The following is a 24,705-nucleotide window of genomic DNA, read 5'->3' as shown; positions in this document are numbered from 1 at the left end:
TCCTACAATTCAACAGCAAAAAAAAGAAAAAAAGAGACAGCCTAACTAAAATGTGGGCAAAAGACCTGAATAGACATTTCTCCAAAGAGGATATACAAATGTCCAATAGGCACATAAAATAACTTTGTTGGCGAGGATGTGGAGAAATTGGAACCAAGTGCATTGCTGGTAGGAATGTAAAATGATGCAGCCACTATGAAAAGCAGCTGGCAGTTCCTCAAAAAGTTAAATATAGAATTATCATATGACCTAGCAATTCCACTCCACTCCTAGGTAGATACCCAAAGGAATTGAAAACAGGGACTCAAAACAGATATTTATACACCACAACATTAGTCACAATAGCCAAAAAGTGGAAACAACACAAGTATCCACCAACAGATGAATGAATAAACAAAATATACTATAAACATACGTTGGAATATTATTTAGCCATAAAAAGGAATGAAGTTCTGATACATGGTACAACATGGATGAACCTTGAAAACATTACAATAAGTGAATTAAGCAGACAAAAAATGACAAATATCATATGATTCCACTTACATGAGGTATCTAGAATAAGCAAATACATACAGACAGAGAGAATAGGGGTTTCCAGGAACTGGGGGATAAGGGGAGTGTTTTTGCTTAATGGGTATAGAGTTTCTGTTTGGGTTGATGAAAATGTTCTGGAAATAGATACTAGTGATGGTTACACATCAAGAATGTACTTAGTGCCCCTGAATTGTGCACTGTAAAATGGATAAAATAGTAAATTTTATGTTGTTTATATCTTAAACATAATTGTTTAAAATTTTAATTATACATAGTGATTTAGGTACATAAATTATACATAGTGGTTTAGGTACATAAGTAAAGATGGAAGGGAATATGAAGACATGAAAAATTACTAAATTAACATTTGATTATATTATTTTGAGTAAAAATAAAGTTCAAATAAAAGTTTCATTTTTAGTTAAAGAATAGTTATGTTGATTAATAATTTTTAAAACCTTCGAATTTATACAGGAAGAGCTTTTCAGAGTAATTCATATAAGGGAGAGTTGGTGTACTGTATCTGTGCTAGATCATTTTGAACAATTTTAGTTTCTTATAAAATTGTCTAGATTTTAATGAAATCTGTTTTTCTTTAGCTTGACAGGGCCAATTCTCTGTTAAACCAGACTCAGCAACCTTACAGGTATCTCATTGAATCGGTGCGTCAGAGAGATTCTAAGATTGATTCACTGAAGGAGTGTATTACCCAACTTGAGAAAGACGTCAGGTAAACCATCTACAAATCTTTTATTTAAGTAATAAAGGCATTGTAAGCACAATACTGCTATAGATGAATTCAGGTTGGAAATTGTGAAGAAAAAATTGAAATAACGAAGGGGGTCTTAAATGTAATGAGTTCAATTTCTCTTAGAAAAACTAAGTCACATCACATTAAGGTGTTCACAAACAGATAAAATGTATACATTTACTTAGCTTCATGTTGACTTTACCAAGGAATTTTTAGGCTTTTCTTCCCCTGACCCTTTACGTGAAGTAAACCATGAATTACCTCGATGTAAATAAATTCCTTTCACTTCCTTAGATTGAAATTGTTTTCTTACGTGACACCTCATCCAAAAGACTTGCTCCACTGAATAATCATTCAAATTCTTTACCTGTTCATCTATATGATCATTTTAGTCTTTTTAAGTAACAGTAGAAGAATGATGCTATAGACAGAAAGAGGTTTTAATTCATGGATGCTTAGTTAGTTGGCTAGGTATCTAGTTATTAGATTTTAAGATTACTTAGAATAAGTAATTAAATAAATTATCAACCAATTCATAAAGGTAGAAGCGAAGAATTAGATGGGAGAGAAAATTCTTAAATTAAGGAATTAGAAAAGGTAGTTTATTGAAAAATATAGTTATTGGAGAAGATAGCTATTAAATTCAGGTTTCCTAAGGTATATAACCAAAAATATAAAACTGCTGGTAATTAACTCCAAACTGTGAGTGTTCTTTTTGATAAATCAGAATAGTTATCTTTTCCTCTCGTTTCTACCCCACCAAAATAATTGGTCCAAAACTTTATTCCTGATCATAATTTTTTGACAATATAATAAAGTAATTTTAAATCACATTTATGTTTTAAATGTCAACATAAATAGCAATTTATTTTGAGATTAATTTTAAAGTTAAAATTAATATTTAGAATATTCATAACCAGCATTAATAAATCAATTCAGTGAATTAATTAAACAGTTCTATAAATAGCTGTTGGGAGCAATAGAAATTATGTCTCATCATTCACTGGAGACTTGGTTATCTTAGGGAAATGAGGAAAGAACCCCAAAGAGAACCTTTTCTTTCCATATTATATATTTGATATATTTGAAATTTTGTATAGTGTTTTGTCTTACCTTTGTAATTTTGGAGCAGGGATATATAAAAGGCCTGTGGAAAAAATTACCTCTTTCACAGTTACCTTCAAGTAAGTTTATTTGAATATTTATTTTACTAAGAACTAGGAAAGCTGAAAATGTTTAATATAGAGAAAAATAATAGCCAGCTACAGGAGAAAATTGTAATGATGAACAAATTCAGCCCTAGAGAAATTTAGCAAGTTGTCATCTAAAAACATATTAGTTTTGTGATAGGGCCAAAATTTGAATCCAGATCTGTCTGCTTTCTAATTCCATACTCTTAACCATTATGTTATACTGCCTCCCTATGTTCTAATCTGAATAAGGGATAATTTTTCTTTAACTAATATAATTAAGGAAGAGAAGCAAAAAAAAAATAGTGTAGAATAGTGGTTAAAAGGAAGGCTTTTAATGAGTTGATAATTGTTGAGTCTGGGTGACAGATACATGGGGGCTTGTTACAGTTTCTCTCTTGAAATATGTCATAATAAAAAAAAAAAATTCCCTATCTGCATTGTCCAGTATGGTAGCTGCTAGCTACATGTGGCTATTAGGCATGTGAAATATGGTTAGTGTTACTGAGGAACTAAAATTTTAATTTTATTTGAATTAAATTAATATTAATTTTCATTGCCACTTGTGGCTAGCTAATAGCTATGGTACTGGACCCTATAGCCAGTTTTCTCATCTGTGAAATGAGAGTGGCACCAACAGCACCTAATTCACATGGTTATTCAGAGGATTAAATGATATAACCTTTGTAATATATATAGCACTATTCCTATACATTATTAAAAATGCTTTTTAAATGTTTGCTATTATTAGTATTGTCTTATATTTAACACATTTTTATGTTGAAAATTATCTTTGAAGTGAGAAATAACATTTCTCAAAATATGCTGAATTTTGACAAAAATTAGGACACCCTTAATTACAGCAACAGTAATCACAACAACTATGCCAATTATGGAATTAAACAAAAAAAAATATTTTATGTGCTAAACCTCTGAGGCCTTTAAAGCTGTCTGTGTCTCATATATTTACTGTATACTATTTTAGTAGATTCTGAACTAATATTTCACAGGATATGAAGTCTTGCTCTTCACTGAAGCAACTATCTTCTAATGTGGAAAGTTAAGGTGCTTTCAGTATTTTAATTATGGCTTGTGAGATGCTGTAGCTGTACCCTGATGACGTGAATGAAAGGATGTGATGCCATACAATACAATCAACAAGTCAGATACAACAGGTTAGATCACATTTCTATCTACCGTCACCCTGACTCTGAGCCAATGGCATTTCAAATAGAGTAGAATTATCCTGGGCTTTGACTACACGTCAGCCTGATTTCTCTTCTCATGGTAAATGTGGCTGTAAAATATAGATATTAATGTGAACATCAAGGGGTAGTTGTGAAAATTAAATGAAGTAACAAATATAAAAAGCTTCCGGCACACAGGAGAAGCTCAGTAAATGTTACCTCCCTTCCTCTTGTCCTTCATTAATTCGAAATTTAAACATTCGATGAACCATCCAAAAAGATGGCTAAGTGATTATGTTCCTTGATAATTCCTATTTCTTTTTGCTGGGTGTGGATTTTAATTGTAAAGAATACTTACATTAACTGATTAATTTGTAAATGTTTCTCTAGCTTATACAATAAAAGCTCTTTAAAGAACTGAATATAAATTTTATCATTTTCTTACAAAATAAAACAATATCACTATATCACACCCACAACTTGCCAATTTAGCCATCGATACAATTTATTCAATGCCTAGAAAGATTAGCGTAAACATGCACTAAAATGAAATCGTGATAAACATGTTAAAAGCTAACATTTGAGATATCACTACTAACTGTCATGGACGTAATACTCTGTTTTAAAAGTAGTACTTTTAACTCTCCTCCACCAATCCACAAGAGACAATCTGGGTTATATTGTTTGATCTATAGTTCAGGACCAAAGGAAGCATGGAAAGAGAATAATTAGCATAAGTTTTCTTTCTCTGTTTTCAGTTCTCCATTTATCATTAACTAGTCATTTAGGAAGAAAAGACTACTTAGGCGCTTATAAGGCTAGGCCAGAGTATATTGATCCAGGAAGTTAAAGAACAATATATCAGGAATATGTTTTCATATAGCAGGTGAAACAGAGCCATAAACATGAATTTCTGAGTAATAATTAACAGTGAATTGAACAATTATGGGTGTAATATACCATTCACGGTAGACGTGCTTATAAGGAGATTTGTTTTGTAGTTGCTTTATGAGTCACGCATAGAAGCTTTGTATTTTTAAAGGGAAGTTTCCACTGTTATGAAATGTCTTATGGAGACTAAACGTCTATTGAGTAATTACTTTGTGTGGAAGAACACAGAGTATAATAATCATCGTATTCAGTTTTAGAGACCCACGTGTTGAAGGTAGTCTCCCTTGTAATTTAAGAAAGAGAAGGCTAAGACTTTGAAAATATATATCCAAGTATTGTCTGTGGAGCCAACGTCTTGCAAATAGAACTGAGTTGCTTTGTCAACCAGTTTATCCACTTACCTTTTATTCCATGTTATATGGTTAGCTTTGTTATTTAAATATGGAATACTTACTTTATTCTGAAAAAATTAAACACTACATATAAAGCATTTCTAATGAATTATTCAGTCAAAATCCTTCAATTACATCAACATTCCGTTCCTATTACACTACACTTTACTTAATGGGCCTATTGGTATTTGAGAGCCTATGTGTGTGTGTCTGTGTATGTGTTTGTGCGTGCGCACCCATGTATGTACTGCATGTGAGCGCATGTTTACATTCTGCGTGTATATGGGTACATGTATACGAACATGTATATATATGCATGTATATGAACACATCTGTTCCTTGAATATTTCTATTCGTATTTACTGAACATTTATCTTCACTTTGAAAAATATTTTGGGGACTTCCCTGGTGGCTCAGTGGTTAAGAATCCACCCACCAGTGCAGGGGACACAGGTTCGAGCCCTGGTCCGGGAAGGTCCCAGATGCCACAGAGCAACTACTGAGCCCACGTGCCGCAACTACTGAGCCCATGCGCCACAACTACTGAAGCCTGCATGCTCTAGAGCCTGTGCTCTGCAACAAGAGAAGCCACCACAGTGAGAAGCCCGTGTGCTGCAACGAAGAGTAGCCCCTGCCCGCCGCAACTAGAGAAAGCCCGCATGCAGCAACGAAGACCCAACACAGCCAAAAAATAATAGAAAAATAAAAGAAAGAAAAAGAGAAAGAAAAATATTTTGTCTTCAGTGTGATCCTAGCTAAAGATAGAATTTTAAAGTTACAGAAACACCTGATCTTTACCATGCTTTGGGGGACTCGAGCAGAGCACAGCACTCAGTTTCCTTTTTATCATCTATAGTTCTTTTCAACTCCTCGGCTCAGTAGGATCTCTGACGCCTAACTCCAAAAGTCAGTTTGTTTTTGTGCTGAGCTGCTTACCTTTATTGACATTTAATTACTGTTTTCCTCTGATGGCTGTTTCTCATCTAAATTAGTAAAACGATATAGCATTTTGTAGAGTTTTATGTGCTCAGTGTTTTATATAATCATTCATTAGATAATTCACGTGTCCCTTTGACATACATGAGTATTATTTTCCACTTTTACAGATGTGAAAACAGGTTCAGTGGGGTGGTATGAGTCGTGCTCTATACCACACAGTTGAGTCAGTGGCACAGTTGGAAACTGAAGTCAGAGCTGCATCTAGTCTTTCTTCTCAGAGGACAAACGCTGATGCTTCCTTGGGGAAGTTCTCAATTAGTAGGAAGGAGGAAAATGCACATTTTTTTACTCTTAAGTCCTTGGAATTACCAGTGCTTTCAGAATACCTACTACTATTCACTGAGTTTAAAACAACTTCTCCCTGATACTTTGAAAATTGGTGGCGTTCTATTTTCTCAAAGTATAACTTAAAACATCTTACCTGTTCAGCAAAACAATTCTCATTAATTTTACCTTTACAGATTTTGTTTTGACATTCAAGGAATGATGTTGCTTCAGTTCGTTGTTGCTTTTCTTAATCCTTGTAGTGCTGGCTGAGTAGACTCATCCGAGTGGCTTTCAAAGAATATTTTATTTAATGGTTCTAAATATATTTATATGTTGAATAATCAAACTCCGGACAGTATAAGGCAGGCCTCAAATATTTATGTTTTAAAATATTAACATGTCCTTACAATTAGCCTTCTCACCCTTTCCTATCAGAAGATAGGTCATTTCAAAGAGAAATTCACAATGCAGACTTAGAAGTTGAAGATTGAACTAAGAATTTGGAGACAAAAATTGTTTCCCCGAGTTTACTGTAGATCAAATATCTGATTCTTTTATCTCACTCAGTTATATACCTGGTAATTTAGTATGTGATAAATTATAAAATACTACTTTCAGTTTTAAGGATAAATGTTATAATTTGACTTTCAGTGTCTCAAATTTTAATATGGTGCCCATACGTACTTTCTTTTTACCTTTTCTATAAGTCCCACTTCATCTTTTTACATTTCAGGAGCAACCAGTCACCTTTAAAACACCAATTTTATGCCCCTACTAGGCAGGAAAGTATTCTCAGAAAACACCTCAGTTGCATTGTCAAATAGTTGTTAAAAGAAAAAGTATTCTTGGAGCTTCCCTGGTGGCGCAGTGGTTGAGAATCTGCCTGCCAATGCAGGGAACACGGGTTCAAGCCCTGGTCTGGGAAGATCTCACATGCCACGGAGCAACTAGGCCCGTGAGCCACAATTACTGAGCCTGCGCGTCTGGAGCCTGTGCTCCGCAACAAGAGAGGCCGTGATGATGAGAGGCCCGCGCACCGCAATGAAGAGTGGCCCCCACTTGCCGCAACTAGAGAAAGCCCTCGCACAGAAACGAAGACCCAACACAGCCATAAATAAATAAATAAATAAATAAATAAATAAAATTTAAAAAAAAAAGAAAAAGAAAAAGTATTCTTATAAAATAGCTAGGCCAATGATTGAATCAAACATTGTAGTCACTGATCTGATATCTTTATGAACTATAAATTTAATTTTTCTTTAATTCAAACCATCAGATTTAGTCGTTTGCTATTTATTATTTGTTAATTAAATTTATATTAGTATGACAACTTTTAAAAACTTTGTGGGTTTTTTTTTTCCAGCAATTTAAATAAAGAAAAGTCAGCTTTGCAGCACATGAAGAATCAAATGGCATTAGATTTGGAACAACTTCTAAATCATCGTGAGGTACTTTTTCCATTTTGTCATAATTTTTACCACCGTAGGCTTTTTCCAAATCATATTGGGTTAAGATTATTGGATCCCAGTAGTCTGTGTTCATTATGAGTTAATTCTTATTCCCAAAATGCTCCTTCTTGATGGCCCCTATTGCCTTGTTAATATCTCTGTCATTGAATTTCCATGTTATTTAATAATTATCTGTCTTATCCCTTTCTCCCTCTAGACAGTAAATTTTTTTTTTTTTTTTTTTAATATTTTATTTATTTGGCTGCGTCGGGTCTTAGTTGTGGCATGCAGGATCTTTAGTTGTGGCATGCGGGATATTTTAGTTGTGGCATGTGGGCTCTTAGTTGCAGCATGTGGGATCTAGTTCCATGACCAGGGATCAGACCCAGGCTCCCTGCATTGGGAGTGCTGAGTCTTTGCCCCTGGACCACCAGGGGAAGTCCCTAGACAGTACATTTCTTTAGTGTACCTCTGTCTTATTCATCATTGTATGGCCAGTGCCTGGTGTACAATATTTGTATTGAACTTTAAAATTCATAAGTTTTCTTTTAATTTCTTCCTCACAAAAAGTATTTTAAAGGTAATAGAATCCCTATTTTATAAAAAAAGAAAACCAGTTTTTGGTGGCTTCCCCAGAGCCAGGTGGTAACTAAGAGATAACCCCAGTTTTTTTTCTCATTTTTTTAAGTCAGATTTACTGAGATACGATATACAATAAAATTTACCCTTTCCAGCGTACGTTTCTATGATTTTTGACTAATGCATACAGTTGTGTAACCATCACCACAATCAATATATAAAATCGTTCCATCACCCCAGAAAATTCCCTCTTGACCCCTTTGTAGTGACCCTTTTCCCCAACTCCAGTTGATCTGTTTTCTATCCCTATAGTTTTGCCCTTTTTCAACAAAAGGTATTATCCTTTCACAGAATGTCAAATAAATAAAATTATTAGTCTTTTCAGTCTCGGTTTTTTCACTTACCATAAAACAGATTCATCTATTTTGTTGTAAATATTAGTTGTTTGTCCTAATTTTTACTGCTGAGTAGTATTCCATTGTATGGATATACCACAGTTTGTTAATCCATTCACCAGCTGATGGACATTTGAGTTGTTTTCATTTGGGAGCGCCCATAAATAAAGCTGATGTCCACAACTGTGTATGTATTTTTGTGTAAATATAAGTTTCCATTTCTCTTGGTATATACGAGGAGCAGGACTGCTGGGTCATATGGAAAGTGTGTGTTTCATGTTGTAAGAAACTGCCAGACTATTTTCCAAAGTGACTGTATCTTTTGCATTCCCACCAGCAGTGAATGAGAGTTCCAGTTGCTCTGCATCCTCGCCAGCAGTTGGTACCGTTAAGCCTAGTTTTTTAATCCGTGAATTTTTTCCACTGTACTATCACTGCCTTGTCTTAGCCATGTTTTTACCGTTTTGCTGTCCTAACAGAGAAAAAATGCTCAAAACAGATCATTGGTTTATGAGTATCCTGAAGACATTGTTTCCTAGTCTGGGAAAGATATATCAGGTGTTTGGGAAGAAATTATTGGAAGGAAATTATTGAGAGAGATGAACTAGGGAATATTCCTGGAAGCAGCTCAAAGATGCATATCATCTAGAAATGGTGTCAGGGGAATTGGGTGAAGTGCCCAGAACAGCCAATAGATAACAGTTGAATAACTTGGATAAATAAAAATTTTTGAAAGTTAAAATCAGGGCTGAGACTAAGGTGAGGGCAGCCAAGCACTGAAGGCACAAAATAGAGGAGGTGCCCCCTCCCAGAGGCATGCACAGTGCAGCGCTGTCACCTGAGACCTTGCCTCACCCTAGTCAGGACCCTGTGAAAATGATCTAGTATGAATCATTGCTTCAATCAGCTAAATTTTCACAGTTTAAATTGGTGATTCATAAAGAGACCAAATGAACATTTAAAGTGTTTCATTTTCTTTTTTGCACTGGGCAGCTCTTGCTCTAACTTTTTAAGTGGTGTTACTTAGTTCTGGTAAGACTGTTTGTGGTAATATGAAATGAGATCCCCACCTCATTTGCATAGTTATCCAATAAGTGTTACATGCAAAAAGAAAATGAGTGGGATAGTTCTAGGTTGACAATGCTAGGATAGTTGAGGCATGGCCACAGAAGATTTATTTTCTATTCGCGTTAGCTCAAAATTGTTAGCTTAAAACACCTCTCGCGTCAGGAGTTCAATTGTGGTCTTAAGGATTTCCAGGAATGATAAAATCCATAGTGGCCTCTTATTCTATAAACTTCTAGCATTTATACATTCAAAAATGGTTGTGTGTATTTGGAAAGTGTATTAGGTGATTTTTATTCTCTTCTTTAGAGAAAATGTATTAACCTAATAATAAAAAAAAAGTAAAGAGAGGGTGAGTATGGAGAAAAATAGCCTGTTTTAGTTTGCCTTTTCAGACTACAAAGCTCAGCTGAGATGAGTAAACATATTAGGTTAAAGGATCTGCACAAAAAATACTAACTGAAAGATGTGATCATAAATTGAATTGAGATCTCATACCTGTCCACGTCTGTCTATTCTGAATTCTCCAGGTTCTGTCCCTGTATTCAGAGAAACCTTCGGAAAGCAGAGAGAGGGGGAAAGGGGCAAAATATCTCTCCTAACAAAATTCCTTCCATTAAGGCACAATTGAATGTCATGACCTCTGCCTTTATAGAAGATCGGAATAAAATCTGGTGTCATTTCTCTTTGTTTCGTGAAACTATTTAAGGCAATCTACTAAGTACTTTCATTTATATTACATAATTTAGTCTTTGCTACAGTACCCTGAGATAAATATCATTGTCTCTACTTTTACAGATGAAACTGATGCTGATAAGTGTTAAGTAACTCAACCATACTTACTGTCGAAACTTTTTTTTTTTCCTGAAACAAAAGTTTATGATCTTTCTCCTTAGTCCCATTTAGACAAAAATCTCATGATGAATTACTGCTTGTGTGAGTTCCAGGAAAATTTTTGCCTCTGTAGATGAAGTTATATCCTTCTTTCTTTTTTTCAGAAAATGAAAACTATGTAATTTAATGTGCTTCCTTTTCGTCTTAGTTGCCAGAAAAGTCAGAGCTGAATATCTTATCCAGGTGTTGTAATCTTTTTTTCTTTTCTTTCACTTTTGGTGCTTCAGAATAACTTTTTCTTTGTCTTTCAAGTGGAATGTAATCTTTTTTACCCTTAAATATCTTCACTTATGCTAAGAGCTTTTAGGTATAAAAATATAAAATATAAATCTTAAATAATTAGGTTTTAATAAAGGTAAAGGAAAAGATTGATAGGATCTCACTCTTAGTTAACATTATCAGGGCTTCAAATTAAACATTTAGTTTTGAGTATACGAAATGTGATTCCTTAGAATGGCTTCTGTCTCGTTGAGCATACCTCTCAAGAGTCTTCTTTAATGGCCTTCATTTTTCATTCATTTTTTTTTTAAATAAGTACCTGATTATTTTTTATTTTTTATTTATTTATTTATTTATTTTTTATTTTTTTTTGGCTGTGTTGGGTCTTCGTTTCTGTGCAAGGGCTTTCTCTAGTTGCGGCAAGCGGGGGCAACTCTTCATCGCGGTGCGCGGGCCTCTCACTATCGCGGCCTCTCTTGTTGCGGAACACAGGCTCCAGACGCACAGGCTCAGTAGTTGTGGCTCACGGGCCCATTTGCTCCGCGGCATGTGGGACCTTCCCAGACCAGGGCTCGAACCCGTGTCCCCTGCATTGGCAGGCAGACTCTCAACCACTGCACCACCAGGGAAGACCTTCATTCATTTTTATCCACTCATATTTGCCTTAATGAAACCAGATTTGCTGAACACCTTTGGAAATTTTAATTCTGCTTTTATTTGTATATATTTCATCATGTGTCCTTAGAATCTAAGCTTTCAAAAGTAGGAAAAGTATAATCAGCCATGTATCTAATAGAATACTGAGCATAATTTTAAGAAACTGATATAAAAGCCTTTTTTCTAATTTCTTTTGTAGCTGTATTAGGGGGAGTGGTAAGAGCCCCACTTAGGAAGCTATTTCAGTATTTCATTGAGCAATAGGTGGTATCGTGAACTAAACTGGTGATGATGGTGTCCAACAAGGATGGACCAATTTGAAAACTATTTAGAAAGCAGAATGACTGGGCTTGGTGATTGACTGAATTTAGGGAATGATGAAGAGAGGAGGAATGAGAATTGATGCCCAGGGTTTTGGCTTGTATCCTGGGTTTATGGTGGTGCTGCAAAGAACATAGGAGGAATAGGTTTGGGAAAGAAGAACTCAAGAAAATATCTAAGTGGATATATTCAGTAGAGAGTTACAAATGTAGGTTCTGGAGCCCAAGAAAGAGAAGTTATCTGGAGGTAGAGATTTGAGAGTCAACAGCATAAAGATGGTGCTTTACATTGGAAGTAGATTAAATGAACTAGTAAGGGTATATAGCGTGAGAACAGAAAAAGGCCTAGGACAGATTCTTGATAAGCACTAATATTTAAGGGCTGGGCAGAGCAAAAAATGCTTACTCCAAGAAGAGTGAGGAGTGACCAGAGAAATGGCAGGTGCATCAGGAAAAGAGTAGACCCACGTGAAGCCAGAAGCATTCAGAAGGGAGGAAGTTGTCAGCAGTGGCTTAGGCTGCCAAGGGGCCAAGTCGAACAAAGATGAAAAAGAAAATGGTATTTGGATTTAACAAGATGTTAAAAAAAGCAGTTTCAGTGGTGCCAAAGGCAGATTGCAGTGAACTGATAAATAAGTAGAAGTTGAAAATAGTAAAAGGAAAACTAGGCAACCCTTCGAATAAGAGAATATAAGGTGATCAGGGAGGGAGCATGAGATCAAGGGCCTTTACCTCCCCGAGTTGGAGAGTATCCGGCTTAAATGGTGATAGGAAGGAACCAAACAGAGAGAGACACTGAAAGTACAAAAGAGAGAGGATAATCAATTGAGCAAAAGTGTTGGGAAAGGAGGAGATCCAGGGCGAAGTGATGGGATTTAACTTTAGACAGGAGGGGCACCTTTTCCATTTTGCAGGGGAGAAATCAAAATTACATTCAAAGTAAGTTCGTAGGTTTGGTGGTAAGAATTTAGGGAGTTCCCATCTAATGGTTGTTTTCTAATGGGCAAGACACATGATAGGATCAGAGTTTTGAGGAAAACAGAAGTTTGAAATAGCTATGTAATAAATGAGTGATGTACATTACAGAAACAAATAATTGCCAAGATGAAATGTCATATATTTGTAATAGTGCCAGTCTGTGTAATTTTTCTCTAGCAGCTTACACTGAGCATGCTAGGTGTAACCATGGAGAAGGTGGACAGCTGGATTGACCCAGAATTACATATATACTTGTTCAGCTCTCTTATTAAATTCTAAGGCTGGAATTACCCTGATATTCCTTACATCACCTATATTTTGAAATACTGTGGGAAAAGCCAGCAGTCAGACAGGCAAGATGGCTCTGCTACTTAATAGCTATGGATTCTTTTTTTTTTTTTTTTTAAGACAATTTTTTAGAGCAGTTTAAAGTTCACAGCAAAATTGAGAGGAAGGTACAGAGATTTCCCATATGCCCCCTGCCCCCCCACCCCCCAGATGCACAGCCTCCCCAGAGGGTGGACATTCGGTACGAATGATAAACCTACGCCAACATGTCATAATCACTTAAAGCCCACAGTTTAATAGCTATGGATTCTTGAGACAATAATTTAACCCCTCTAAACTCAGTTTTCTCATGTATAAATAAAGGTAATATCTACTTCACAGGGTTATATGAGAATTAAACAATGTAGTACATTCCTGGCATGTGACAGTAACTCAGTAAATGTAGGACCCTTCCCTCTTTTCCTTCCTTTTCAAGAGTCAGTTCAAATGTTATCTATTCTTTGAAGCCCTTCATAACTCAATAAAGAAAAATTTATCTTTTTTTTTACTTCTTTCCCATAACTTTAAAAATACTTGTATTAATATTCCTATCACTGTATATCACAATTACGCATCTGTCTTGCCAATAGAGTGCCTAGTTTTCCTTTGTGTATTAGCCTTTAGCACAGTATTTGGTAAGTAGTCAATTGAATGTTTGTTAAACTAACTGTGATCTTTTCCAGTCTTCAATGATAATTGCACTAGAAGCTGTCAAATGGAAAGCATTAGAAACCAGCCTTTAATATATTCACATTCTCTCTCCTCAAAAGTAAATATTTGTGGAATATAAGAAATCTGTTTCTCACACCTGAGATCCTTCTACCCTTTCACTCACTGCTTCTGCCAATAATCTCTCTCAAGGTCCACAAGCATTTCGGTTAGTATTTAACCATCATTTAACCAACCACTTCTTACTAAGTGCCTAGCGTGTGCAAGGCCTCACACTTACCTGGTTGGACTAACTCCCATGGTTCCAGATAACTTGCCTTTTATTGCAGTGAATGTCACTTAACAAAAAGAAAACAAACCCTGCAGTTAGCCAGGTTTCTGAAAAGTGAAGTCACAGTATAATTATCATTCTTTTATGGTATGTTTATGTTCCAGGACTCTAACGCCTGTGTTCTTTGTGATTTCTCGGAAAGTTTCAGGGACATTTCAGCATCACAAGTGCCCCTTAGGCAATCCACTTCATAAAGGGTTCAAACAAATTACATATTTCTATATGTGTGTCATTCTTTTTGGTTCATACTTAACTATTTTGAAATTTTCTTCAGAATACCTTTTTACACGATTTTCTTATACACATATGTACTTAAATTTTACAGTCAGAACAGTCAGTATGACTAAAAAAAACAAAAAGTGTGTGGGTAAGTTAATTTTTCTTTAAATGAAGATGTAATTATTTCTCAGATTCATACATTTCTCATCGTAATGGTGCTGTTCAAGTTCAAATTTGTTTTTGATTTCCTAGATGTAAATGTGTATTTTAAAGACAGTTATTATAGTGGATACCTAAAACACATGCTGTATAAGTCATATTTTCCCTATAAAGTTTTAGAATGTTTATTTTTTCCATATAAGGGTATGTGAATTTAGGTCTGAGGAAATTCAGGGAGTAAATAAAGTATTGCAAAAAATACTCATTTGTGAATGTTGAATTTAAATATACTTTAAGTATGACAAAACTAAACCTACTGTATAAAAGTAATAATAATATCTTGAGTTTTTATAACTTCTTCCTACCAAAATGTTTTAAAATTTTTCAGCCCAATTATGTTATACTAAAGTGTCCCAAGAGCTCTGCGATGGTCTTATACCCATTTGACAGACGCAGCAACTCAATGTTCCCTCTCCTCAATTTTGAATTGCGTAAAAGACACAAATTGTTTTTAGATTGTACTCTGTGGACCTCTATGTTTATGTGGACTTATACAAAACTTAGTAGAACTAGGTCAGATTATTTTGATTTTATAAGTATTTTGGCTTCATTTTTAATCTTTTCATCATCAGCTTTAAAATTACAAGTATCTCTGTTGTGTCCTGCAAGTAAAATTCCGTCTTGTGTGAAACATTCTATCTCATCATAAAAATACTTTATCTGTGCACATATGCTCTTTTAACTTTTTTCACATCACACTTTCACATCTATTATGTGTCATATAGACCTGTCATTTTCTAGTTATTGTTTTTGCTTTTTTTTTTTAAAGAATGAAATGTGTATTTTCCCCACTACATTTTAGAAGTTTGGTATGTTTTCTTTTAAATAGTAAGTACACTTCTCTGACCTTTTTTTATCAGTAAGGAACAAGTAAGTGACCTCTTGCTATCATTTCTAACCCTGTGTTTTTATGACTTCTAGAATAGCAGCAGTTTATAACAAACCAAACAATTCTAGGGTATAAGGAAACACACAAAACAAACTGCAAAGCTATTAAAATAAGTCTCTGGAAATATGTTGGCCAGGAGAGATTATTAACAATGAAATGAAATGATTATGGTCTTATTTGGCAGTATTTTAATTTAAACTTAACAAATCTATATCCCATATGAAGGAGCTGACACTGAGGGAAGGCAGGGAATACAACACGGAGAAGGTACGGGCACTGGAGTGACTCATGCTCTGGATATCAGTGCTCAAAATGGAGGCTAGAGTCTGGAGTCTGAAATTGATGACGGAAAGCAACAAGAACATGCGTCAAAAACTATCAGATTATACTGAAGTAGTAAAGGCCAGAAACCACACAGCAACTAGATGAATACTGGTATAGAAGGGAAAGCCAGGCACCAAGAGGACATGAATACCAGAAGGCAAAGCAGTTAGAAGTCCAAGGTACTATTCAGTAATCAGATGAGTGAAAGGGTCTGCACAAACCAATCAGAACAGAATCAAGGTGCCCACACTTCTGTTTTAAGTCAACAGTCGCAGTAGATTTCAGTTCAGAGGGGCCTACTTCAGTGTGTTAATGCTAGCTTCCTCTGCCTGCCTCGCTGTTGAGGATGACCTTAAGATTATATCCAAATTTAGGAAAGAATGTTGTAGGTGATTAGTTACGTCCCCTAGGCTATGACAGCACAGTTGTGTCTCATTCACCAAACACTTGAGCTCTCACTAAGCTTTCAGTGGTAGATAGGGTATGACACCAAAAATGTTTGTCATCTGAAATGCATTAGAATAAGGAGTAGATAAGCCTTATTTCCCTCTGCTCTGGCCAAGACTCCTTTCTTTATTCTGTCCTAGGCCCAAAACTTTGAATACTAGGAGATAATCAGAGGAAAATAATCAAGATGATAAAAGAATTCTTTTCAGCCATAAGAGAGATTAATGGATTGGGGGTGTTTAGAGAAGAAAAGACTCAGAGAGATACAAGAAATTCAAAGTAGGCAGAAATAGACTTGCGGTACATCTCTCCAAAGGCTGAAATTAAAACCTAAGGGTAGACATTATAAGGAGACATGTTTTGTTTGCTTTGTTCAGGTGTTATTATTGTTGTTCTGCTTTGTTTTGTATAGAGGTTAAATAACTTGAAGGTCCCTTCCAAACCTGAAATTGCGGCTATCAAAGGCCTTGACAGAAGGCATCCGCATTATTGTGTACATAACGTCTAAATAATGACAGCTTTGAACCCATTTGAATCCTGATTTCATTTCTTAATAGCTAATGAATCTGGCTTTTTTTATTTTTTGGCCGCATTGCGTCTTCATTGCTGCACGCGGGCTTTCTCTGGTTGCGGCGAGCGGAGGCTGCTCTTCGTTGCGGTGCACGGGCTTCTCATTGCGGTGGCTTCTCTTGTTGCGGAGCACAGGCTCTAGGTGTGCAGGCTTCGGTAGTTGTGGCACGCGGGCTCAGTAGTTGTGGCGCACGTCTTCGTTGCGGTGCACGGGCTTCTCATTGCGGTGGCTTCTCTTGTTGCGGAGCACAGGCTCTAGGTGTGCGGGCTTCGGTAGTTGTGGCACGCGGGCTCAGTAGTTGTGGCGCACGGACTTAGTTGCTCCACGGCATGTGGGATCATCCTGGACCAGGGCTCGAACCCGTGTCCCCTGCATTGGCAGGCGGATTCTTAACCACTGTGCCTCCAGGGAAGTCCTTGGCTATATTTCTTAAAATCTTCTAAACCTCAGTTTCCTTATCTTGAAAATTGAAGTAATATCTACCTCTTGGTATTTGGGAGAGGATTAAATTTTTATGTAAAATACTTAGTGCAAAGCCTGGCACATAGTAAATACTACATGAATGTTAATTTGCCATACAAAATCTGTTGTGTGTATTGTTTAGAGTATAGTGCCATTGTCATTCAAGGATATTTTTACTTCTTCAAAAATCATACATTGAACTATGTTAAAAATTTGCTTTGGTAATATTAATAATTTAAAATTCTCATTGAGCACTTAGAGTATTGATAGATGACTTTGAAATAAATTTACATTTTCTTTTAAGCTATAGTGTTAGATATGATAATGATATTGTGGGGTTGTTTTTTTTTTAATCTTTATCTGTTAAAAATCTCTACTGAAGTATTTACAAGTGAAATGATCTGAGGTCTGAAATCTGCTCTAAAATATTTCAAAATAACTAGAAAGGAAGTAGATAAAACAATGTTGACAGAACATTATGGCAGTTCCTCAGATGATTAAACATAGAGTTACCATATGGCCTAGCAATTCCACAACTAGGTTTATACTCAAGAGAAATGAAAACATGTCTACACAAAAACTTGTACATGAATGTTAGATGTTAGCAGCATTATTCACAACAACCCAAATGTTCACCAGCTGATGAATGGATAAACAAAACATGGTATAGCCATACAATGGAATATTACTTAGTCATAAAAAGAAATGAAGTACTGATAGATTTACAACATAGATGAACCTTGAAAACACTATGCTAGGTAAAAGAAGCTGGTCACAAAAGACCACATATTATATGATTCAATTCATTTGAAATGTCTAGAACAGAGGAATCTACAGAAACAGAAAGTCGGTTAGTGGCTGCTTAGGGTTGGGAAGTTGAGGCCCAGATGGGATAGAGGAGTGATTCCTCGAGGACTCAGGGTTTCTTTTTGAGGTGATTAAAAAAAGTTTTAAAATTGTATACTTTAAATGGATGACAATATGGTATGTGAATTGTATCTCAATAAAGCTGTTTAAAAAAATGATACTGACAAAATGTTGATAATGATTAAAGTTGGGCAATAGAAACTGGGGGCTCACTATGCCATGCTCTCTTCTCTTTGGACCTTTGAAAATTTCCATAATAAAATGTTGTTTAAATACTCTTTTAGATGAAGTTTAAACCTCCAAAATATGGATGTACTTGGTTTAAAACAAGGTTGGTTTCCACCTTGCATTAGCTCAGGTAGGAAAGATGCACAGAATTCTGACTTGACTGCCAGATACATTGTTATTCCTCTGGAAAAGCACTTACATTTAACCTCCAGTGGAGCACATAGTTTGCATTATACTTGTCAGAGCTATTTTCATCAAGAAATGCCATCTATGTGTCCCCTTGCCAACATCTTTGCAGAGTTTACAACTTTCAGCAATTTATTGGCATCAACTATGCAATACTCTTAAGCAGCTGCTCTGCAGTTGAGCTGTTTTAATATGCCACCCTCTATGCAAATAGTTTATATTAAATGGCCAAGATATGTGCCTTCGGATTCAAGAGAGCAATTTATCTCTTTTATAGAGATTGTATAGTAACAGTCATCATCTTCATCATCATCATCATCTGGAAGTTTCATAAGAATGTCCTTAACTCTTCCATTTTGAAGAGTACTGTACTGCAATGTGGTTTTTATTGTTTTGTTTTATTTTTGTTTTAAGTTTCAATTGTGTAATTAGATGCGGTTCTACATTTGTTCGTTTCAATGAATGTTTCCTTCATTCTTGAAGTTACTGTAATTGTCTTATGTATTTGATATACTAGAATTATAAGATATATACTATTAGGTTTTTGAAAATTACTATAAAAGCATATCAGAATTAATGAATATTATTATAAATCAGACTGTTATAGAAGAGTGTTTAAAGGTCTTAAGTGGTAAAAGGAAAGAATTTGAGGCATGGCACTTTTGCTGTATTTGAATTTTATAATGAACAAGTAATGCTTCTATAATTTTAAAAAGCCGGAATTAAAAAAAATATGTTGACAAATGGCTTTCTAAATTAATGGAACATTTGCCAGGAATAGACTAGGACTGCCAAAACAAAGAGGCCACATGTTAGGACACTCCACATTTTGTCATTTTGGACAAGAGAGCCTACTTTCCACCTGAGGACCCTAGAGTGGAGCCTGCTTGACAGATTTTCTTATCCACATATCCAGAGATTGTACTCAACTGTCTCATTCAGAGGAATGGGCCATGGTAGCAGAAAGAAAACATTTAATCTGTTCCTTCATTCATAAACTGGAACATACAACCAAAGACCGTCAGAAACTGGAAGAAAATTAATAGCACAAAAGGGAAAAATCACAATAAACAGAGAAACTGACTCCCTTCTCCAAAGAAAACAAAAACTTCTGTAACAGAAAAGAACTTACAACGTATTGTAATTAGTTTCTTCAGAAAGATTTGAGGAAGTAGTATTTACAGAAAATAAGCAGTATACAGAAAAAGTTTCTGGTGTTTTCAAAAATTGCTAAAATCAAAATCATGAAGTTATTATAAGTAAGTAAAAATGCCAGTAGAAGGATGTCAGGAAAAGCCAATGAACTCTCCTAAAGCTTAGAAAAAGGTAAGAAGTCAGAAATTAACAGGGAACAGCTAAACAATATCAACAATTCCAGAGAGAAATAAAATACCTGCAAAGAAATAAAGATCAGCTTGGCCTCATAGTTCCCAGAAATTTGACTTTAGAAGATAGAGATGTAACACCATCAAAGTTCTGAAGGGAAGCACAGTACTTTACCACAGTACCCTCTCTCATGAAATTACTAGATTGTTTGCCATCAAACGACAAAAAGAGAGCGATGCAAGAAATAATGGAACATGCCAAGATGTGCGATAAAAAGAAATTTCAGAATAACAACTGTGCAGCAGTCTTAAAAGAAGTCAGTACAAAACTGATCCCAGCAAACAGTATGATTTAGAAGCTAGATAATCTTAGGTAATATGGAAAAAGACATATACTAGTTCCATCAGTGAGGGAAAAAAAGGCAAGAACTCTTAAGAAGAAGGGGGAAAAAATCTCTATGAGAAAGTCAAGGCCCAAGTAGGAATCTAAGTAAATGGCATGATTTTGAGCGATAGATGCAATGTAAAAAAAAGAATCCAGTTGAACTTGATACCTGAAACATTTTCCTTTGAACATCACAGGTTCCTTTTCTGTGGACCTAATCACACTCTCTGTTCTGCAGTGAACAGTATTTATAAATCATTAAACAGTAGTACAAATAACCCTGCTGACCAATCACAGAAGGACAGTTAGAGAACAGAGAAAAGCAGAACCAAAAGCTAGAGAAATGACATGTGAAAGTCAAGTCCAAACAATAAGAGCAGACTCTTAATAGGAGGTGGAGCCAGCAGTCAGGAGGCAGACAAGAGAACATGGTAAGGACCAAGCCAGATTTCAAGATGACTTAATCCTAACAAAGGATCCCATTTTGTAGTGACAAGTTTTTCTAGTTCTTGTATGTTATGTTGGTTTATTTTTGTTTCCTTTGTCAATTTGCAAATTGGGATTTTGTGAATCACAAACATTTCATTGTAATAGTAACATCAACTAGGGAAGGACAATTTATGCCAAAAATGTAGGTAAAAGAAATATTAAGGGCTTCCCTGGTGGCGCAGTGGTTGAGAATCCGCCTGCCAATGCAGGGGACATGGGTTCGAGCCCTGGTCAGGGAAGATCCCACATGCTGCAGAGCAAGTAAGCCTGTGCGCCACAACTACTGAGCCTGCGCTCTAGAGCCCGCGAGCCACAAATACTGAGGCAGTGTGCCACAACTACTGAAGCCTGTGTGCCTAGAGCCCGTGCTCTGCAACAAGAGAAGCCATCGCAACGAGAAGGCTGTGCACCTCAACAAAGAGTAGCTCCTGCTCACCGCAACTAGAGAAAGCCCGTGCGCAGAAACGAAGACCCTATGCAACCAAAAATAAATAAATAATTAAAAAAAAAAAAAAAAAAGAAATATTAAAATATTTTCATGGTAAGGAAGATTCAGTATCATAAAAGCCAGTTCTAAGTTGTTGTTTTTTTAATTCAACATAAACCCACCCCTATCCCTAAGAACATAGCCCAAAAAACCCCTCAATCATTAAACGTTAAAACAGTGTGACATGGGTGCATGAATAGACAATTGGAATAGAGTTTAAAAGTCCAGAAATAAATCATATACTTATGAAAATTCAGTATATGATAAAGATAACATCTCAAATCAGAGGAAAAAATTGTCTGTTTAGTACATGATGTTGTTATTACAGAATAGCCAAGGGGGGAAAAATGCTGAATCCACACCTTTCACCATAAGCCAGGATAAACTTCAAACAGATCAAAGATCTAAATGTTTGAAAAAGAAAAGAAAAAGAAACCATAAAGTAACTTGAGGAAAATGGAAGAAGAAAACATGGGAAGACCATAAAATTAAGGACTATTCAGCTACATCACAACCAGAAAGTTTTGCATAGGAAAAAAACAAAACAAAATAAAAAGCATAAACAAAGTCAAATAAAAGATTAAAAGGGAAGAAAAACTGCCATTCATATTACAGACAAGAGCTAATGTCTCTAACATGTAAAGAGCGCCTTGAAATGTAAAAGAAAATGACCAGTCACCCAGTAGAAAAATGAGCCAAGGATATCAACAAAAAAGGAAACACCCTTAAACAACTGAAAAGCTGCCCACCCTTACAGTAGGAGAAATGCAAATTAAACATACCCAAACACTTATCAGACTGGCAAAAATCCAAAAAGGTAACACAGACACATATTTTATCAATTAGGAAACTGAAGCTCATTCAATCAGAGTAGATTGCTTAAGTTTACACAGTTAATAACAAAGTCAGGAATAGATGTGTCTTTGACTTCTAACCTCATGCTAAAATATCTCCACTACCTATGCTTGGCTTTCTGTGTGCTCAGTCTGTGGTGGTTATCGTGGATACTATTTGATGTTAAAGTGGAATTTTCTTTGTTTAAATTTACAATTGATAGAAAACAGATCATCTATATGATCAAACATAATAAAACTGAACAGAATTGTTCTGCATGTTATTTTGGTGTCCATTGTAGCTGTGTATTATCCTAATAGGAATTTTACAGAATTCTGTTGCTATTTCAGTGTTCTTTACTTAGATTTCAAAAACCGTGCTAACACTGTATAATACTATCAGATGAACAAAAGTGGTACTGTGACAGCACCCTAAGTTGGGGTGATCCTAGTCTAAATAAAGCAAAAACCTGTTAATTTCCCTTCTGTCTCCTGACCAGCATCCCATAACTGTTCCTATACGAGCAGCAGGTGAAGCCAAAAAGCAACAAAACTATGGCCTCCTCTTGGGCACTTAGGAGCCAAAGCCCTCTGCCTGGTACCCCACCAACTCCTTCCTTTTCTCCCTCCTCATCCTTGCTCTCCCTCCCTTCCCTTCTGCCAGGAGGTATGATTCCCTTGACCTTATTTATCTGTAATAGAGTGGTAGGTTGTGTTAGAGGAAATTTTTTCCTGTTATTTTATTTTCTCTTCATGCCAAGGCACAAAAGTTATGGCCAGTAAAAAGAGGTTCTTTCAGATAAAAAGTGTTTTTTTGATAGGCTGAGAGACCGTCATCTCCCCTCTCCCCTCTACTTATCGTGTGGTAAGTAGAACAGGAGCTGAAATCTACCATGACACAAGACATGTTTAACATTAAATCAGTAGTGTATACTTCACTAAAGGGAAGCATGTAAATGAAGTAACAATCTCAAAAGCAATGAGAGTCCTCAAAAGGGTCAAATAAAAGTATATCAGATTGGCAGTTTCTGAAGGTAGACACATCCTCATGTGCATTGGCCAAGCCAGCCTCAGTCCTGCAGAAATGAGAAAGTGGATTCTGGCACCGTTTCTTCCAGCTCCTCTCTTGGCCCTGAGGTTTATTAAGACTCTGTGGCTTAAACTCAACAGCTCTGTTTTAAAATACCCACTCAAGCTAGATGGTTCTAAATAGAACTAATGACAGCCAGAAAAAAAAAGGCCTGTAGGAACTTGCTCTGACACAGAGCTGATGTCTATAAACAGATTAGTAGAAGGGAGCAGAACATCTTTCTGTCGCCCTAACTTTTGTGTCTTGGCATGAAGATGCAATAAAATAATAGGAAAAAATTACCACCAACACAGCCTACCACTGTTGTACAGATAATAAGGTAAAGGAGAGTTCAGTCCGCCCTCTCTCCATATTCTTGTGTTTGATTTCATCAATTTAGTAATTAAGCATAAATATCCACTAGTTAGTGTTTGGTGCTAAAGGTTTGACTATGGGGGAAAATAAAAGACAAAAAAGACTTGGAAGAGGGAATGAGTGGAAATTTTGATCCAGGTTCTTCAAGAAGTTCAGCATAATGAATTCTTAGTTCAAACAACGACTGATAAAGCTAACTCAGGTTTTCATTTGTAAAAGAAGAGGGAATAATATGTTTTGTTTTGTTTTTACTGAAGTATAGTTGATTTACAGTGTTTCAGGTGTATAGCAAAGTGATTCAGTTTTATATATATATATTCTTTTTCAGACTCTTTTCCCTTACAGTTTATTACAAGATATTGAAGACAGTTCCCTGTGGTATACAGTCGATCCTTGTTGTTAATCTATTTTATATATAGTAGTCTGTATCTGTTAATCCCAAATTCCCAATTTATCCCTCCCCGCCTCCTTTCCCTTTTGGTAACCTTAAATTTGTTTTCTATGTCTGTGATCTGGGAATAACATGGTTAAAGAAATCCTGAAGCTATATTAAACTTACTGTTTGAACTGCCGATTAATAGGCAAGAAAAAAATTTTTGGACTCTTTTTCCCTTGCATCTTCATGTAAGACTTCAAAAGGAAATGGAATAGTTTAAGAGGTAGAAGAGAAGAAGTTAAGTGCCTAAATAATCTGCTTATCAAGCATGTGTAGAGAAACTACGGGGGAAAGTAGCCATGCCCCTGGTTCCCAAATTTGTTAGAATCATCTGGGGATCTTTAAAAAATTTCAGAGCCAAGGCCACACCCCAGCCCAATTATCTCACAGTCTCTGGGTGTGGGACACAGGCATCAGTTGTTTTTGAAGCTCCACAGGTGATTACAATATGCAGAAAAATTTGGGAACCACTAGGCTACAGAATAATACTTTTTTTAATTGAAGTATAGTTGACAATACCGTGTTAGTTTCAAGTGTACAGCAAAGTGAGTCATTTATACATATGTTTTTTCAGATTATTTTCCAAGATATTGAATATATTTCTTTATGCTGTTCAGTAAGTCCTTGTTGCTTATCTCTTTTATGTATAATAGTATGTGTCTGTTAAACCCATGCTCCTAATTTATCCCTACCCCCTTTCCCCTTTGGAATGATATATTTACCATTTAACGGTATTAATGACTATGAGATTCATGTGCATAAATATTGAATATTAATATGTTGTTTTTTCACAACTTT

At 35.7% G+C, this 24,705-nt stretch overlaps 1 protein-coding gene across 5 annotated transcripts in view; it reads left to right on the top strand.

Annotated features, from left to right (window-relative positions):
- Positions 1-24,705, top strand: part of PIBF1 (progesterone immunomodulatory binding factor 1) — a 203,216-nt gene that overhangs the window by 164,999 nt on the left and 13,512 nt on the right. For 4 of the 5 annotated variants that reach the window (XM_082434821.1, XM_082434820.1, XM_082434819.1 and 1 more), the window contains 2 exons: positions 1,137-1,267; positions 7,578-7,662. In XM_082434821.1, coding sequence (XP_082290947.1) covers positions 1,137-1,267; positions 7,578-7,662 — 216 coding nt within the window. Of the gene's footprint in view, positions 1-1,136; positions 1,268-3,488; positions 3,603-7,577; positions 7,663-24,705 lie in introns of those variants that run through there. The other variant, XM_082434824.1, reaches the window with a different exon arrangement.

Source organism: Balaenoptera physalus, assembly GCF_965194825.1.
Source record: "Balaenoptera physalus genome assembly, chromosome: 18".
Taxonomy (NCBI): domain Eukaryota; kingdom Metazoa; phylum Chordata; class Mammalia; order Artiodactyla; family Balaenopteridae; genus Balaenoptera; species Balaenoptera physalus.
Note: the sequence above shows the minus strand (reverse complement) of the source record. Positions and strands in the feature narration are given on the sequence as shown.